The following is a 17,179-nucleotide window of genomic DNA, read 5'->3' on the forward strand; positions in this document are numbered from 1 at the left end:
TTTTTGTCATATATATATATATATAAAATCAGCAAAAAAAGAAATGTCCTCTCACTGTCAACTGCGTTTATTTTCAGCAAACTTAACATGTAAATATTTGTATGAACATAACAAGATTCAACAACTGAGACATAAACTGAACAAGTCCCATAGACATGTGACTAACAGAAATTTAATAATGTGTCCCTGAACAAAGGGGGGTCAATATCAAAAGTAACAGTCAGTATCTGGTGTGGCCACCAGCTGCATTAAGTACTGCAGTGAATCTCCTCCTCATGGACTGCACCAGATTTGCCAGTTCTTGCTGTGAGATGTTACCCCACTCTTCCACCAAGGCACCTGAAAGTTCCCGGACATTTCTGGGGGGAATGGCCCTAACCCTCAGATCCAACAGGTCCCAGACGTGCTCAATGGGATTGAGATCCAGGCTCTCCGCTGGCCATGGCAGAACACTGACATTCCTATCTTGCAGGAAATCACACACAGAACAAGCAGTATGGCTGGTGGCATTGTCATGCTAGAGGGTCATGTCAGGATGAGCCTGCAGGAAGGGTACCACATGAGGGAGGAGGATGTCTTCCCTGTAACGCACAGCGTTGAGATTGCCTCCAATGACAACAAGCTCAGTCCGATGATGCTGTGACACACAGCCCCAGACCATGACGGACCCTCCACCTCCAAATCGATCCTGCTCCAGAGTACAGGCCTCGGTGTAACGCTCATTCCTTCAACGATAAACGCGAATCCAACCATCACCCCTGGTGAGACAAAACCGCAACTTGTCAGTGAAGAGCACTTTTTGCCAGTCCTGTCTGGTCCAGCGACGGTGGGTTTGTGCCCATAGGCGACATTGTTTCCGGTGAAGTATGGCCTTACAACAGGCCAACGAAGCCCTCAGTCCTACTTGCTTAAGTGTTTTAGGAAGCGTTTGACAGTGATGAGGAGTGGACGGACATTACGGACACAGGCAATGAGGCAGTGATCACTGAGATCCTGGTTGAAGACAGCAGAGGTGTATTTAGAGGGCAGGTTGGTCAGGATGATATCTATGAGGGTGCCCGTGTTCACAGATTTAGGGATAGCGGGATGAGGTCAATAACATGGTACCTTTCTAATCGACCTGGCCCGGATACCCTGGAAGGATATTGACCTCAAAAGTCTTTGAAAGCCAAGTTAACAAACAGATCACTGACCATTTCGAATCCCACTATACCTTCTCCGCTATGCAATCTGGGTGCACCTCAGCCACGCTCAAGGTTCTAAATGATATCATCACCACCATCGATAAAAGACAGTACTGTGCAGCCGTCTTCATCGACCTGGCCAAGGCTTTCAACTCTGTCAATCACTGCATTCTTATCGGCAGACTCAACAACCTTGGTTTCTCAAATGACTGCCTCGCCTGGTTCACCAGCTCCTTCTCAGATAGAGTTCAGTGTGTCAAATCGGAGGGCCCTTTGTCCGGACCTCTGGCTTTCTCTATGGGGTTCCACAGGGTTCAATTCTTGAGTTGACTCTTTTTTTTCTGTATATATCAATGATGTCGCTCTTGCTGCTAGTGATTCTCTGATCCACATCTACACAGATGACCCCATTCTGTATACTTCTGGCCCTTATTTGGACACTGTGGTAACTGACTTGCCTAGTTAAATAAAGGTTAAATAAAATACATTTAAAAATGACATTTCCTAAAAGTGTGATTTGCTATTTTTATTAGAAAATCAGTTTTAGCCAGTGGAGGCTGATGGGAGGAGCTATAGGCATACAGGCTCATTGTAATGGCTGGAATGGAATCAATGGAACAGTATCAAACATTTGCAAACCGCATGTTTGACTCCGTTCCATGAATTGAATTCCAGCTATTATAACAAGCCTGTCCTCCTATAGCTCCTCCCACCAGCCTCCACTGGTTTTAGTCTGTCTTCATACTGTACTGTCTTGCTAAGATTGTATTCCAAGGGTCAAAAACCTCAGAATTGAGATACATAACTTCCTCTCAAATCTCATCCTAGTCTAACATTTACAGTGCCTGAGTGGACTGATCTGTGACTGAACACTGCTGTTGAAAAGAATGCCACTATGTGGTCAACAAATAAAATACACCAGTCTTCCCATAAACGTAAAATCCAATTATCAAAGACAGTACTGAAGACAGGCTAAAACTGCTTCTCCGATAGCTAGCTAACAGTGCTTTCCAAACAACTGGGAACACGGAAAAAACGAGCTAAAAGCATGACGTCATCGGGTCTAACAATCGTCTCGCCTCGAATTGTGCATGTGCTGGCTGTCAAATCAAAGGCACTCCTTAGATATAAAGTTGTTTTGACGAAAACGTGTCAGTTTGTCGCTTTCACGAGGTTGGAGTAATAACATGTGCCGTTAGACATCGATAAAATTAACAACATGAAGAATCTTTCACTTCTCTCAGTGACTCATTGACTCAAACCGAAAACCCCAGACTGGTCTGTTTGGTATCTTTCCCAAACGTTCCCAGAAGTCTCGCGATGTTGCGCCTCTGGGTTTAGAAACTCTGTGCCGTCATGCTTTTTGTATTGCCTCGCTATTCAATTCCGGTTCATGATAACAACTTTCACCCCGGGAAAAGTGAAATAAACGTGGCAAATGTAATAAAAGGATTATGGTTTGACAAGAAAATCGAGGCATGTAATGGCAAGTTTGTGTATAGAATTTCGTGACAGAATGATTTATTCGCGATTAAATCAAGCTATCTAGTTACTTCAGCTTGTCCCTGCTGGCTTTCGTTGCTAGCTTGGTTATTGAGTTGCATGGGCTTGCTGGACAATCATAAACTTTGACAGTTTACGTTAGCAACATAGGTAGCTAATTATTTTAATTTGTTGAGTAGCTAGGTATTGTAGTTGACGTCAGCAAATATTTGTTGTAATAGTTAGCTCTTGGCTGTACCTTCATAGTTTAAATGCATTTGATGTGAACATAGCCTAGCTATGACAATGTCATTTTAGCTAGCACAAAGTAATAACAACTTGAATAACTGTAGTTAAGCGGGATTGCTTGATTGTCTCTCATTGCCAAACGCTTAACATTACCTAAGGTCACAGCTGCCTACCGAATGTGATCAAATCTACTTCTAGTGTAGTGACTCCTTGAAACAGTTGAGTTAGTTGACATTGCTAGATAGCTAATTAATACAGTTTGAACTCACAAGATACAACACTGATTTAATTATTTGTCTTTAAGACAGGTGGGTAAAATAACCTAGCAGTTATGCAGGGCTAAGGTCATTCAGACTAATCAGCTCAGCCCTGGCCCTGAGGTGTTACCTCACTCAGGCACAGGGGATTAGGGATTTTACAGCACTAGAGATGCATGACAGGAGAGGCTTGTCCTATTCTTAGCGTAGGATGGCCGTTAATGTAGCTGGAACTAGTATTATGCACGTCAACATCCATCTCACAACCGATATCTTCTGCTCTCATCAATGCTATTGAATGATCGATTTTCTCCAATGTCACTGATCAGTGAGTGATCTTTTTTTTTTTATCTCTCGCCGTTTTGGATTAGTCCATACTTGCCTGGCTGTCAGTATGGAACTGGGCAAAGCCAAGTTGCTGAGGACCGGTCTGAACACGCTACACCAAGCCATCCACCCAGTTCACGGGATCGCATGGACGGATGGGAAACAGGTCTGCCTCACCTCCCTTTACTATGCCAACGGTGACGTGAAATTCGGCGACACCAATGTCATTGGTCAGTTTGAGCATGTCTTCGGTCTCTACTGGGGCCCTCTATGCTGCTCCGGCTCTCCTGCTCTGTTGGCCGTCCAACACAAGAAGCATGTCACAGTGTGGCAGCTGCAGCTCAGCGCTCTGGAACAGAACAAGCTGCTGTGCACTCAGACCTGTGAGATGAGCGAACCGTTCCCCCTTCTGTCTGAGGGATGTGTCTGGCATCCCAAGATGGACATCCTTTCTGTCCTTACCAAGAAAGATGCCTCTGTGCTGTTCTGTGTCCGTGTGGACAACCGCAGGGTGAAGGCTGATATTAAAGGCAGTGGACTCATCCACTGTGCCTGCTGGACCAAAGATGGCACCCGGTTGGTTGTGGCCGTTGGAAGCGCCCTTTACTCCTACATCTATAACGATGTTCAGAAGAGTCTTTTAGCCTGCTCCTTCTGCCCTATCTTCGATGTGGGTGGGTACATCTGTGCCATCGAGTCGACAGGCGAAGCCCAGGTGGCAGTGGCTACAGAGCTGCCTCTGGAGAGGATCTGCGGGCTGAACGCAGGTATAGTCTTCGACGTGCCCTCAGATTCCGAGTCCTCCCTACTAGGACATTCTTCTCTTATGGTGATGTTGGATGAGGATGGCTGTATAGACCCCCGCAGGAGGTCATTTGACTCGGAGAGGTCCTACCTGTCCTGCTCTCCGTCTGGCGGCCCTATGGACCTCACCCACCTCCTGGCCAAGCACCGGCGCTCCGACCCCAGTCCACTCATAAACTTGCGCCGCAAGGACCACCTGACCGGCTCCGGACAGGATTCATCTCACCTTATCCTTGTCACCTACGAACAGAAAGTCACCAGCACCAGTAAGGTCAGCATCCCTGGGATCCTGGTGCCAGACATCTTGGCCTTTGACTCCAGAGGCTCCATGGTGGCGGTGGCATCCAACACGTGTAGCATGGTGCTGGTCTACTGCATCACGCCCTTCGCTATGCCCAATGTCCAGCAGATCTCCTTACAGAAGAACGAGAGGCCCAAAGGCGTCTGCTTCCTCAGTGACAAGACGCTGCTTCTCATGATCGGCAGACAGAAGTCCAACGAACCTGCCTTCCTCCCCTCCTCCAACACGGAAAAATACATCCTGCACCTCTCCTCCAAGGAGATAGTCTACGACGGGGAAACCCCGGCGTCTCCCTCCCCGAACCGGCAATCCCCCGCTAATTTCTACCCGGGGATTAGGCGCCACTCAGAGCATGTCTTCTCTAAGGAGGAGCAGCAGGAGCGTGTGGCGATCAAGGAGTTGGAGCTGCCGGGAGGAGGTGTAATCCAGTCCCGTTCTCCAGGGAGCAGCAGGAGGAGGCTGGTGGAGGAGGTGAGGAGCCCGGAGCCCAGCTCAGTCGACTTTCCCTACTCTGACCTCTGCCGCCCCTCTGATCAATCCCACTCGAGCGCCTCCTCCATTACGGTCGAGAACTTCGACATCGAACCCATCAACCGGATGAGAGCATCAGTGCAATCTGGGGACTTGAGTCGACCCTGCTCCCCATACTACAACCCTGGGGATAAGACCCACACGGAGCTCCCCACCCTGCCCAAGACCACCCCCCTGGCCCCCAGAGAGAAGGAGAGGAACCTGGAGCAGCTGTCCCAGAACATGGAGAGGATTTTCTCTCGCTTCTCTGAGGTGCAACAGTATCTCACAGAGATCAGGGACTTCACTCAGAACGGGAAAAGGGGTTTGGGGACTATTTACCCCAACGCCTGTGAACCTCCATACGTTAACATCACATGTCAGGTAGGGGTTATGACTTACAAAATATTACTTAATTTTGGCTAAAATCTGGAGATTTTCAGAGACACATTTTTAAAGATAATGCATATTTATTGAAGACCTCACTTGTTAAAATAATAGACTGCACCTATATACAATAAAGTTTCATAAGACACACAAAGGAATGTTTATAAATCACGCAGGTGCATACTGAAGGCCATACATGAAGCCCTTAGTCAGCGTTCAGCAGATGTCAGCTTAATGGTCTATTGTTAGCCTTGCTGGACCTTGTCTAAAGGTGAGGAAGGAGATGTAATGTACTCCCTGGGCTAGAGTCTGTAATCCACCATTGGCTTGCAATAGACAGCTTGCTGACAGCACAGTGTGTATGCTATTATGGTGTTCCCAAAATAAGTGCTAAAAGTACAATTAGTGAAATGATGCCACTGTTGCATCCATCAATAACTGCATTCTTGAGAAGGTCAGAATTGTACTAACCTTCTCTCTGCCCCCTCTCTCTTCCCTCTCCATGCAGAAGCAGCTGTCTGAAAATGTGTTTATAGATGAGAGAAGACCAGTGTTGCTGTGTGAGGGGAAGCTGTGTCTGAAGGTTCTTCAGGAGCTCTTTAACCTCACTATAGTAGAGATTATGTATGGTAGGTAATCTGGCCATGGGTTTCCCCCAAACCAATAAGACATGGTTGTAGATTTGAGATTATTTATTTTCACAATATGTACACTCCCCTCTATTTATTTCTACTTCACTGTTTCATTTTTGTCTCTATTACTCCAGCATTTTGGATTTGAGATCAAATGTTTCATTTGAGGCAACAGTACAGAATGTCACCTTTTTATTTGGGGGTATTTTCATACATATTTGTTTTACTGTTTAGTAATTAAAGCACTTTATGTATCTAGTCCCCCCATTTGAAGAAGCTTTTGGACAAATCCACATATGTTGAAGTAGTGACGTTTAATATTTGGTTCCGTATTCCTAGCATGCAATGACTACATCAAGTTTTGTGACTCCACAAAGATCTTTGATCTTCTTTGAACTTTCTCACTCATCATTCATGATTATTCGTAATCATGGTAGCATCTTCGGATGGGGGGGGACTATATACATAAAGTGCTTTCATTTCTAGACTGTAAGAAAGATATGTATGAAAATACCCTCAAATAAAAGGTGGCATTCTGTACTGTTGCCTCATGAAACATTTGATCTTAAATCCAAAGTGCTGGATTGAGCCAAATGTATAATTCATTTTTGCTTCACTGTCCAAATAAATATGGAAAGGAGTGTATATACCCCAGGCTTAATTCTACCACTTATTTGAGGTTAAAGGTAGACTCTGTGATATGACATCATCAGTCACAGCGGTGTGACTTCCTGCTTATCAGAAATCAACACAATTCAAATCTGCAAAGACTGCCATTATTGCCTCTTTCAATGTGGGCATGCCTCAAGAGGAAAGTGGGTATAGTGGCACTCTGCATATTTGAATATGGAGTTCTGTAAGCTCTGGGGCCAGAATTTGCGGTCATTAGACTTGTAGTATAAAAGGTTAAATGCAACTATCTTTGCCCTATAAGAACCAAGAGGTAGGGTTGGGCAGTGTTCTCAGAAGTGTGTGTGTGTGTGTGGTGCTTGTGCGTATGCATATTACTAAGTTCGGACAGGAATAGGAAAAAGGGTTTCACTCAGGTTTCCAGGAATCTATTCATATAAGAATAGGCCTATAACCTATATCCTCAGCCAATAGTCTAGACTGCTACTCAAACACTAATAAGCTTATCTCAACTAACTATTTACAGCTTTGTTTCACTCCACATAAACAGACAAACATGAATGCACATGAAACAGTATTTGGCCATAAACAAAGTGCTTTAGTTAATGGGAGAAGAGGCTAAATATGGGAGTGATTATAGGGTTAGCTTGGGTTGAGGTTTAAAACAAGCCATTTACAACCCCACCACACCTTCCCTGTGTTAGTTTTGCTAATATAGACACTCAGCACGCTCCCTCCCACAGAGTATTTATAACGCCATCTCATTCAGAAGTTTTACTGTTTGAGTTTTCCAGAAAACTTCGAGCCGGATGTTGTGGTTACTTTGATTCCAAAATGGCTGTATTACCATCTATTTGAAGGGATCTGTAACCAGGTTTCCATCCAACCGTTTCATGCTGACGCATAAAACAACTCATGACTGGGCATATGGAAACAAGAAATGACGACCAATTTCATGAATGTCAACAATTTGTTCCTTCGACATGGTGGTATTTCGATAAAATGTATTATGTGAGAAATAGCGGTGGATACGCCTTTTTGCGCAAATATCGATATGTCAAAGTAAACATCGAGTTACGCGGTGAGTTCTTGTATGTGGTCTTCCCACTTGGGAAAGCATGTCGTTTTTATTAGGTTTTAGATTAAATAAATGACCTTCACAGGGCGGTGGAAGTTCAATGTGGAGCTTGACGCTCCTTTCCAATAAATACAGAGGGTCTTATTCTGGTGATATGATTTGATTTGCCAAATCAAAATAATCTCGCTCTTACCTATAATATTCTCGTAATGTAGTCTAGCATACCGGCACGGTATCTGCGAGCTAATGGCTAGAGCTATTTAACGCACCGCCGTTTGTGACAAAACCATCGGTAGAGTTGAAAATGTGATGGAAACACAGAATAAAATAATTATTAACTACCTTATGTGACCTATATCATCACTCACTGCTTCTTATCCGCAACAAGGCAGTTTGGTGGAAACCCACCGCTGGTGGTAGAATTTGCATAATTTCTTTCATGCCGATTTTTAGAATATTTGCTTGAAAATCTGTCACCAATTGGTTATATAATTGAAACCGTCTTTATGCATGGAGAAAATATTAGTTCAATAACTCCCTAAGCTATCGGTTAAACTTGAAACTACTGTCTCCTGTGTGTTCCAGGTCCGTTGTGGATAGTCCTAGTGGCGGATGCAGAGGGCTTTGTACCCCTGACTTTTAAACCCAAAGAGGAGTTGACCGTGAGGAACGGCAGGAGGAAATCTCCCATCAGAAGCCCTGGCAGCCCAGACACATGCCCCTCCAGCCCTGTGAAATCTCCCTCAAGCCCAGCTAAATCACAGACTTGAACAAGGCCTGGCCCCAAAACAGAGACCTCAGCAAAGTGGGAGAGAGCATGGGACTAGCATAACACACAGGATATGTCAATGCTTTATGCATACATCTCTAACAGCTGGACACACAGACTCCCTCTGCATCTTCTTATGAACAAGCAGTACTGGGTGACAAATTCACCTTTTTCAGTTGGGGAATTATTTGAGACACATGTTTGTCACACTTTGGAAAGTAGCACCTTTCAAACAATGTTTACATTTAGTGACGTTTGGATATTATATTGGTATTTTTGTCTTTGTATTATATGTACATCTGGTTCAAGATGAAGTTGATCAAAAATATATCGGACCAATGAAGTACTGTAGTAGTGTTTTGGGTGGCCTAGGTCAGGAAAGTAGCCACCATATCCCAAAGAGATTTATCCTGTTTGTGTGTTATGTGATTGTATAATATTAAAGCCCTCAAATGTTTCATCGCTTAACATATTATGACTGATTCTATTATAGTCATGGTTTATCCAGTCTTCCATCTAAATACAAAACAGATGTCATTATAGTACCACCAGGGGGAAGCAGGAGGCAGAGAATCCAACAGCTATTCCTGTTCAAGCTCTTGACACAAAACCCCACATCACAAAATGGAACCTTCCTCTACTGGCAGTAAACCCCCTCTGTTTGAAGTTATATGAAGCCATGGTTCAGTCCATCTACTAACCAACAGCATTTATTAAGCCCATTTGTAATCAAACCATCATATTCAGATACCATTCTTAAATACCAGCAATGTCTGGCTAAACACAGCAAATAGTGATATACATTCATTTATATAAATTAGATAATCTTGTAGGTATATTTAAGATGGCTATACAGTACACGTTCATGTGAAAATACAGAAACAAACTTAATGTTTACAGGAAAACATAACTACCATTATATCATTTCTCAGTGTAATATACACTAATGGACGTCATATTCCAGTCTGAGAACTGGAACCTGCCGCATGTGGAACTTCTCCTGTCTGTCCCTGGTCATGCGTTACTCAGATCCTCCAGCGTTCTGGAGCTGATGTTGCCTTGTTTCCTGTAGAAGACGGGTAATAGTCACTTTTCGGTGGAAGGTATGTTGGTATTTGACCCATTTCAAGCCGTCGTGTGATCCAAATACTTTGTTTGGTAACATTTCACTTAAGCATGTATCCCCGGCCTTATATTGTCATACAATTACAAGAGCACTGTGAAGTTCTTTCAACTTCTGACAACAGAGACTTGTGGGTAACGTACCGTAGCTCTTCCAGACAGAGTTTATTCCTGAGCCGGACATCCTCACTGATGGGGTAGAGCAGCAGTATCAGCAGGCCTGTTACAATGAAGGCCACCGGGGCGGCGCCGATGAGCAACTTCAGAGTGTAGGCTACTTGAGCAGGCTGCCTGCACGCCCCTGTGTCATAACCCGCGAACCTGAAGATACAGGTACACACACCTGTATCAAACACAGTAAACTTGTAGAGATATATACACACACACACCAGTGTCATAACCTGCAAACCTATAGCGACGTATATCTGTATCATACCGATAGTTACACACAGTGCCAGTTGCATAAACAATAATGGACTGCAATGGAATGCGTAAATCTGTGAGCGTCAGACTTGTGTTTGTGTTTCTCTCTATACATCTCACTCCTGTGTTATTTAACTGACTTCGTGTTCTGGCGTCTGTATCACTCCAAAGGAGATCCCAGAAGTATCGTTTACTTGTTTGTGTTTATCCTACGTTTGACTCATTTGAGGTAAAGCATGGTTACTCCTAAGGAAATTCCATTTTCAGTTCTGAATATCTGTAATACTCTTGTGTTCATGTCTGTCTGTCTCACTCGAGGCAGAGGGTGGACACTCCCAGGGAGATGCCGGCAGCGAACTTGGTGAAGAACACGTAGAAGGAGTAGAAGATGGCCTCAAAGCCTTTACAGTGGGGGTTGGCCAGACGGAAGTCATCCACCACGTCTGGCAGCATCGACCTGAAACACAACAAACACACACACACACACTACATCAAGACATCGGCCATCAACAACTCATAGGCCGACCTCATCATCACGTTGTACAACCAGCCTCGATGACCCCGTCAGTCTGATGAGGAGCCGTCTACTTATAGCGCTAGAGGGTAAAATGTCTATAATAATGCTTATATAGCGCAGAGATAAAAGGATCTGGTGAAACGACTGCTACTAATAACATGATTCGATGATGAAGCTAGCTGTAGCTGAGCCGCTCTGACCACAGATGGGGAAATCACCAGAAAAACAGACAGACATACACATCATGGCGACCCCACTGGATATACCCTGTCATTTAGAGAGGGAGGGGAAGGATGGAGGTGAACGAAAGGAGGGAGACAGGAGGGTGAAGCGCGCCGAGGGAGGTGAATGTGCTATAAACAACAGTCAAATACAGAATGAAAGTGGAGACTGTAGCCGCCCCCTGAGGTTTATAGACCCATCTCATTCATCAACGTGACATCATCGCCAGGCGTGACTGTATCATGCCAGGGGGTGAATGGACAGAGAAACGGGGAGACTGCTGATATTTTTGGCACTGTTATGGCTACTTCAAAACTACTGCTGCTATTACTGGGCTACTAATTCTGTGACGGTGGCTATTTTACCATACCAAAGAATATGTTTCCTATTGTTACTGTGCTACAACCACTGGCTAGTGCTAGTGCTATTACAACTACACTATAATTTACAGAGGACCTTTGTGCCAGCCCAATTCAATTGATCTCACCATGGTAAGAGGAGTGAAGCGGCCACACTGAGTCCAGAAGAGACAGCCACTACGTAGGCTACGACCAGGTTAGGGATGAACACCAGCATCACGGTGAACGGCATGATCCACTGGACAGAAAGAGGAGTTCAAAAAAGTTGCGCCGAAAGCAATAACCTGTTTGTCCACAAGGTGGCACATTCTTATGATCAGCGGAATACCAATAGCACTCAGTCCCAGACACTTACCGTGATGCCACAGAAGGCTGCCGTCTTCTTGCCAAACCTCTCCAAAAACCACTGCCACAGAGGGATGCTCACTACTGCAGATACCTGCGAAGAGAGATATATAATCTGCACTCTAGACTATAACATTGTCTTTGGTTATGAGTACTCTCAAATGTCATATAAAACCATGCACAGATGTCTCTGGATGATTTGGTAAGACATTTCTAGTTCCTCACGTCAAGATTAAGCCTTTCATGAGACAGTGGTCTGTATTATGTAAGGATCTTAACATTGATCTAGGTCTAATCTCTGTTAAACAAGAACCAAAATCGCACAATTACATAGTCTGTCTACGAGAGATTAATCTAGGTCCGAAACCAGAACTCACCAGGATGGTCAGTACAATGTTCTGGAAGTGGTCTCTCAAGTCAACTGCGTACGTACAGAAAAGGACAAAGTTGCTCTGCACCAACTGGAAATCAGATCAGATATCGCACACATTCATTCTTTAGAAATTATTCAGCATATTCAGCACTGTCCTATTCTCCCTGTCCCACTGTGCCAAGTCACTGGAGAAGCTCCTGACTTACGTCTGAAGCAGCAGATTCATCCCTGCTATTGAATGATATATAATCCTTCATTTCTGTTCAAAAGAGAAAAGCTTTATGAGATACAGCAGTTGAGAGGTTTGAGGTGGAATCTATCAAAGCTGTACTATAAAGCTCAGAGTCAGTGCAGGGCTTTCTATGCTTTCAGAGAAGGCCTTGAGATTTATACAATTATTATTGTAGTTTTAAAATATAGATATATTTTTTATTTCTATTGATTATTTTCAACGATATTTCAATGATATTGTAATTCTATGATTATTTCCAATTATATTCTGATTTTAAAGGGTCAACACTGAAGTGAAAAAAAGATCCAATCAGGATTTTTCTCATTTTATTTTTTATTTTTTTATTTCACCTTTATTTAACCAGGTAGGCTAGTTGAGAACAAGTTCTCATTTGCAACTGCGACCTGGCCAAGATAAAGCATAGCAGTGTGAGCAGACAACAGAGTTACACATGGAGTAAACAATTAACAAGTCAATAACACAGTAGGGAAAAAAAGTCTATATACATTGTGTGCAAAAGGCATGAGGTAGGCGAATAATTACAATTTTTCAGATTAACACTGGAGTGATAAATGATCAGATGGACATGTACAGGTAGAGATATTGATGTGCAAAAGAGCAGAAAAGTAAATAAATAAAAACATTATGGGGATGAGGTAGGTAAAAATGGGTGGGCTATTTGCCGATAGACTATGTACAGCTGCGGAGATAAATCTAAATAAATGGACGTCCAAGAAAAAATGTAATTGCTCATTTGTTATGTGAGGCTTATTTGATCAATTAAAAGTTTAGTAATTGTTAGGTTGTTACAAATACACTGATATAAGTGGAGCCTGTTGTCATAGAGATAGATAGAAGACTCGTGAATATAACCTGGACATTGCCATTGAGGGCTTCCAAAATTTTAACATAGTAAACTGGTTGGGGATGCTTATGAGTTGGGAGCAATCCGCCAATGAAGAAAATGTACTACTTTAAAATGGAGATAGCCTCAATGGCGCTGCCCATGATGTCACAGACGCTATAATGGCACAGATACAAAGATGAGTCCTCTATCTATCTCTATGGCCTGTTGTTCCCACACGCATCTGCCCTTTTATTGGCTAGAATGGTTCCACCTGATCCCATCTCCTTTCACATTACTTCCAGCTTTGAGGACATGTATTTCCATTGCTAGAGCGGTCAATCAACTGTCTTGTCAAATATAATAGGCCATATTTGATTGAAGGCAACTGCCATAGAGAGCAATAGTAGTGGCGCCTTTTTGTAGACACTAACTCCACCATAGTTCGTTGGACCATGGGAAAATGGATATTGTTTTTGTAGGGTTTTTGAATAAATGCCAAAAAAAGGTATGTGGTAAACAAGTTTTGGAGATCTTATGACTTTTGTCCTATGAGATAATCTTAAATCAGCTAACGTCCCTTTTTGTGAATTTTGAAGCATTTATGTAAATTTTTAAAAAAGCACATGAAGCCCTTAAAATGCTTAATTCATAAAAGTCATGTTAACTGACCGATAATACCTCATAAAACAAAACATATAAGATCTCCTGAACCTCAGACATTATTTTCGGCGTTTATCCCAAACATATCTGATGCTAACTGGAACTAAAGAGTATAACAAGTTGCCACTATACCATTTGATTGATTGCTGCCAGGAAGCATTTGGCCTCCCCTAATAATTTTTACTAAAAATAATTAGCCAATCAAATGGTTTTTATTTTCTCATTTTGTCTGTCATAGTTGAAGTGTACCTATGATGAAGATCACAGGCCTCTCTCATCTTTTTAAGTGGGAGAACTTGCACAATTGGTGACTGACTAAATACTTTTTTGCCCCACTGTATATGGGGCTTTGGTGACAAAACGGATGGCACTGTGATAGACTGCATCGAATTTGTTGAGTAGAGTGTTGGAGGCTATTTTGTAAAAGACATCGCCGAAGTCGAGAATCGGTAGGATGGTCAGTTTTACGAGGGTATGTTTGGCAGCATGAGTGAAGGATGCTTTGTTGCAAAATAGGAAGCCGATTCTAGATTTAATTTTGGATTGGAAATGTTTAATGTGAGTCTGGAAGGAGAGTTTACAGTCTAGCCAGACACCTAGGTATTTGTAATTGTCCACATATTCTAAGTCAGAACCGTCCAGAGTAGTGATGCTGGACGGGCAGACAGGTGTGGGCAGCGATCGTTTAAGAGCATGCATTTAGTTTTACAAGCATTTAAGAGCAGTTGGAGGCCACGGAAGGAGAGTTGTGTGGCATTGAAGCTCGTCTGGAGGTTAGTTAACACAGTGTCCAAAGAAGGGCCAGAAGTATACAGAATGGTGTCGTCTGCATAGAGGTGGATCAGAAAATCACCAGCAGCAAGAGCGACATCATTGATGTATACAGAGAAAAGAGTGGGCCGGAGAATTGAACCCTGTGGCATCCCCATATTAACTTGCTTGACCATGCTGCATGTATTGTAACTGTTTGTTACATGCAATATTTTTTTTGTGGACTTCACTGGACAGATTTTGCTCTCTGGTTTTGTGATGAAACAAAACAAAAATGAAACAAACTTATGTTTAATTTCATTTTCTCTGCCACAGCTTTGGTTGCCAGAGCTTTATTGTAAACTCAGCAAAACAAAAAAAATGTTTCCCTTTTTCAGGACCCTGTCTTTCAAAGGTAATTCGTAAAAATCCAAATTACTTCAGATCTTCATTGTAAAGGGTTACAACACTGTTTCCCATGCTTGTTCAATGAATCATAAACAATTCATGAACATGTACCGGTGGAACGGTCGTTAAGAAACTAATAGCATACAAATAGTAGGCAATTAAGGTCACAGTTATGAAAACTTAGGACACTAAAGAGGCCTTTCTACTGACTCTGAAAAACACCAAAAGAAAGATGCCCAGGGTCCCTGCTCATCTGTGTGAATGTGCTTTAGGCATGCTGCAAGGAGGCATGGGGACTGCAATGCCTCCTTGCAGCGGCCAGGGTAATAAATGCCTCGATAAACTTGGGAATTCATTTATCCGTAGATGATAGCAAGCTGTCCAGGCCCTGAGGCAGCCTCAAACCATGATGCTCCCTCCACCATACTTTACAGTTGGGATGAGGTTGATGTTCCAGTTTTATGTAAGGCAACAATTCTTAATCTTAGGTCTTCTGAGATCTCGTTTGTTTGAAGCATGGTTCACATCAGGCAATGCTTCTTGTGCATAGCAAACTCAAATTTTGTGAGTGTTTTTTGTGGGGCAGAACAGCTCTAACCAAAATCTCCAATCTCGTCTCATTGATTCGACTCCAGGTTAGTTGACTCCAATTAGCTTTTTGTCACGTATACTGCCTCTCCGGCCTCTAGGTCATCAGGCTGATGATTATCCCGCACACCAGCACCTTATGACGCTCACCTGTACTCCATCACCTCCTTGATTATCTTCTCTATATCTGTCACTTCCCTTGGTTCTTTCCTCAGGTGTTATTGACTCCGTTTTCATGTTGGTGCATTGTCTGTGCTTCGTGTTTATTTATTAAAACACTCACTCCCTGTACTTGCTTCCTGACTCTCAGCGCACTTGTTACACTTTTGGAGAAGTCATTAGCCTAGGGGTTCACATACTTTTTCCAACCTACAATGTGAATGTTTAAATGATGTATTCAAAAATAGACAAGAAAAATACAATAATGTGTGTGTTATTTGTTTAAGCAGACTGTGTTGGCCTATTGTGACTTAGATGAAGATCAGATCCAATTTTATGTCAAATCTATGCAGAAATCCAGGTAATTCCAAAGGGTTCATATCCTTTTTCTTGCCACTGTACAAGGATTGACCCAACTTTCAAGAATCCCTAAGCTAACAAGAGCAATGTTGTTAATTTATGGATTCTTGAAAGTCGGTACAATCCTTCTACACCACTTGAATGAAGAAGATAAATTCATTTTTTGTCAAGTCCGTAAAACATAAACTCCGTCAGACTTTTGTCTGAGGGCTGAAAAATCCTTATTGAATATTTTTATTGAGGATTTCTAAATTACACATTTTCTATATTTTACAAATGCTTTTATCTTTCGAGGCAAAAACACTGTTCTTTTTTGAGTATTTGTTGACTAACCCCTTTCATTTGTCATTATTATAAAAATATATATTTGTATCACTGTTCTGCAAATTATTTCATGTGCTAGATCTAATGGATAATGTTTGCTTTATAAATATTGTTCTATGTCCTGAATCTAGAAAAACATGCTAAAATGCTAACGGAATTTGTCCTGGAACATTATATAGCTCTATAAAACATTATATAGCTCTATAAAACAAAAATAAGTTTGGAAATTTGTGTCACATTTGTTTATATTCTAATGAATTTAAACAAGGCCTTTAAACAGTTGTTGGACAATCCATGTAAATATGAAATGCCTTTTATGATGTCTGACAAAGTTGGCATGAATCCAGTTAGTTGCATTTTATGAAAATAAAAAAAATGTCTTTACACGTGTGACATGATTTGACATACAAATCATTTAAAGCCAAATGGAAAATATTTACACAAGAAGCAACCTAATATCACCCAGTCAAACTCGCAGTCATTTAGTAAGTTCACCATTCTGCCATTCTGTTTTGTAAATTGTTTTGGTACAATAATGTTATTCTTCACTGGGTTTTTATTGTTGTGCATCCCATAATTCTTGATTTGTATATCATGAAAAAAATCTTACTCTATTGAACATTTTCACATGTTAAGTTGTTACTGATGAGTAATGAACATCCTGTTTTAAGAATGTGGCCAAACATTTCCATCCATTTTTATAGTAATTTTATATTACGGATACTTTGGTCTATCAAAATATATATTTAAAATGTTGTCAATATTAAGACAAATATGTGGGGGAAAAAGTCGAGACTTTCCCGTCTTGTAAGAATCCCTGAGCTATATATCTTGTTGTTGCCGGTACATTATCTATACGAGTGCTGTCTCTGTGAGTGGC

General features: G+C 42.2%; 2 protein-coding genes across 6 annotated transcripts in view; one reads left to right on the forward strand and one right to left on the reverse strand.

The window, feature by feature from the left end:
• The first annotated feature begins 2,128 nt into the window (after positions 1 to 2,128).
• LOC118398392 (WD repeat and coiled-coil-containing protein-like) lies at positions 2,129 to 9,068 on the forward strand. 3 transcript variants are annotated; one of them, XM_035793675.2, is made up of 4 exons: positions 2,129 to 2,837; positions 3,544 to 5,498; positions 6,010 to 6,130; positions 8,427 to 9,068. In XM_035793675.2, the coding sequence occupies exons 2-4, from the start codon at positions 3,567 to 3,569 to the stop codon at positions 8,609 to 8,611; spliced, it is 2,238 nt and encodes a 745-aa protein (XP_035649568.1). In that variant the 5' UTR covers positions 2,129 to 2,837; positions 3,544 to 3,566; the 3' UTR covers positions 8,612 to 9,068. The 3 variants fall into 3 exon arrangements, 2 of the variants coding, with proteins under 2 accessions (XP_035649568.1, XP_035649569.1); XM_035793676.2 differs by having other exon boundaries at positions 2,129 to 2,660; XR_004828621.2 differs by lacking the exons at positions 2,129 to 2,837; positions 3,544 to 5,498; positions 6,010 to 6,130 and adding an exon at positions 6,645 to 7,844 and having other exon boundaries at positions 8,427 to 8,575.
• A 230-nt stretch (positions 9,069 to 9,298) lies between these two features.
• Positions 9,299 to 17,179, reverse strand: part of LOC118398394 (sphingosine-1-phosphate transporter MFSD2B-like) — a 56,453-nt gene continuing 48,572 nt past the window's right edge. For all 3 annotated transcript variants that reach the window (XM_052470700.1, XM_035793677.2, XM_035793679.2), the window contains 6 exons: positions 11,976 to 12,059; positions 11,609 to 11,692; positions 11,382 to 11,491; positions 10,469 to 10,612; positions 9,877 to 10,053; positions 9,299 to 9,676 (listed from right to left, as the gene is read on the reverse strand). In XM_052470700.1, coding sequence (XP_052326660.1) covers positions 9,625 to 9,676; positions 9,877 to 10,053; positions 10,469 to 10,612; positions 11,382 to 11,491; positions 11,609 to 11,692; positions 11,976 to 12,059 — 651 coding nt within the window. In that variant the 3' untranslated portion in view covers positions 9,299 to 9,624. The remainder of the gene's footprint in view (positions 9,677 to 9,876; positions 10,054 to 10,468; positions 10,613 to 11,381; positions 11,492 to 11,608; positions 11,693 to 11,975; positions 12,060 to 17,179) is intronic.

This window comes from Oncorhynchus keta, chromosome 19 (assembly GCF_023373465.1).
Source record: "Oncorhynchus keta strain PuntledgeMale-10-30-2019 chromosome 19, Oket_V2, whole genome shotgun sequence".
In the NCBI taxonomy this organism is placed as follows: domain Eukaryota; kingdom Metazoa; phylum Chordata; class Actinopteri; order Salmoniformes; family Salmonidae; genus Oncorhynchus; species Oncorhynchus keta.

What these genes read in the sequence shown, in the direction of transcription:
- LOC118398392 (XM_035793675.2), top strand. Translation starts at nt 3,567, where the DNA reads ATGGAACTGGGCAAAGCCAAGTTGCTGAGGACCGGTCTGAACACGCTA. An exon ending in ACGTTAACATCACATGTCAG is followed by an intron (nt 5,499 to 6,009) that starts GTAGGGGTTATG and finishes CTCTCCATGCAG; the next exon opens with AAGCAGCTGTCTGAAAATGT. An exon ending in TATAGTAGAGATTATGTATG is followed by an intron (nt 6,131 to 8,426) that starts GTAGGTAATCTG and finishes TGTGTGTTCCAG; the next exon opens with GTCCGTTGTGGATAGTCCTA.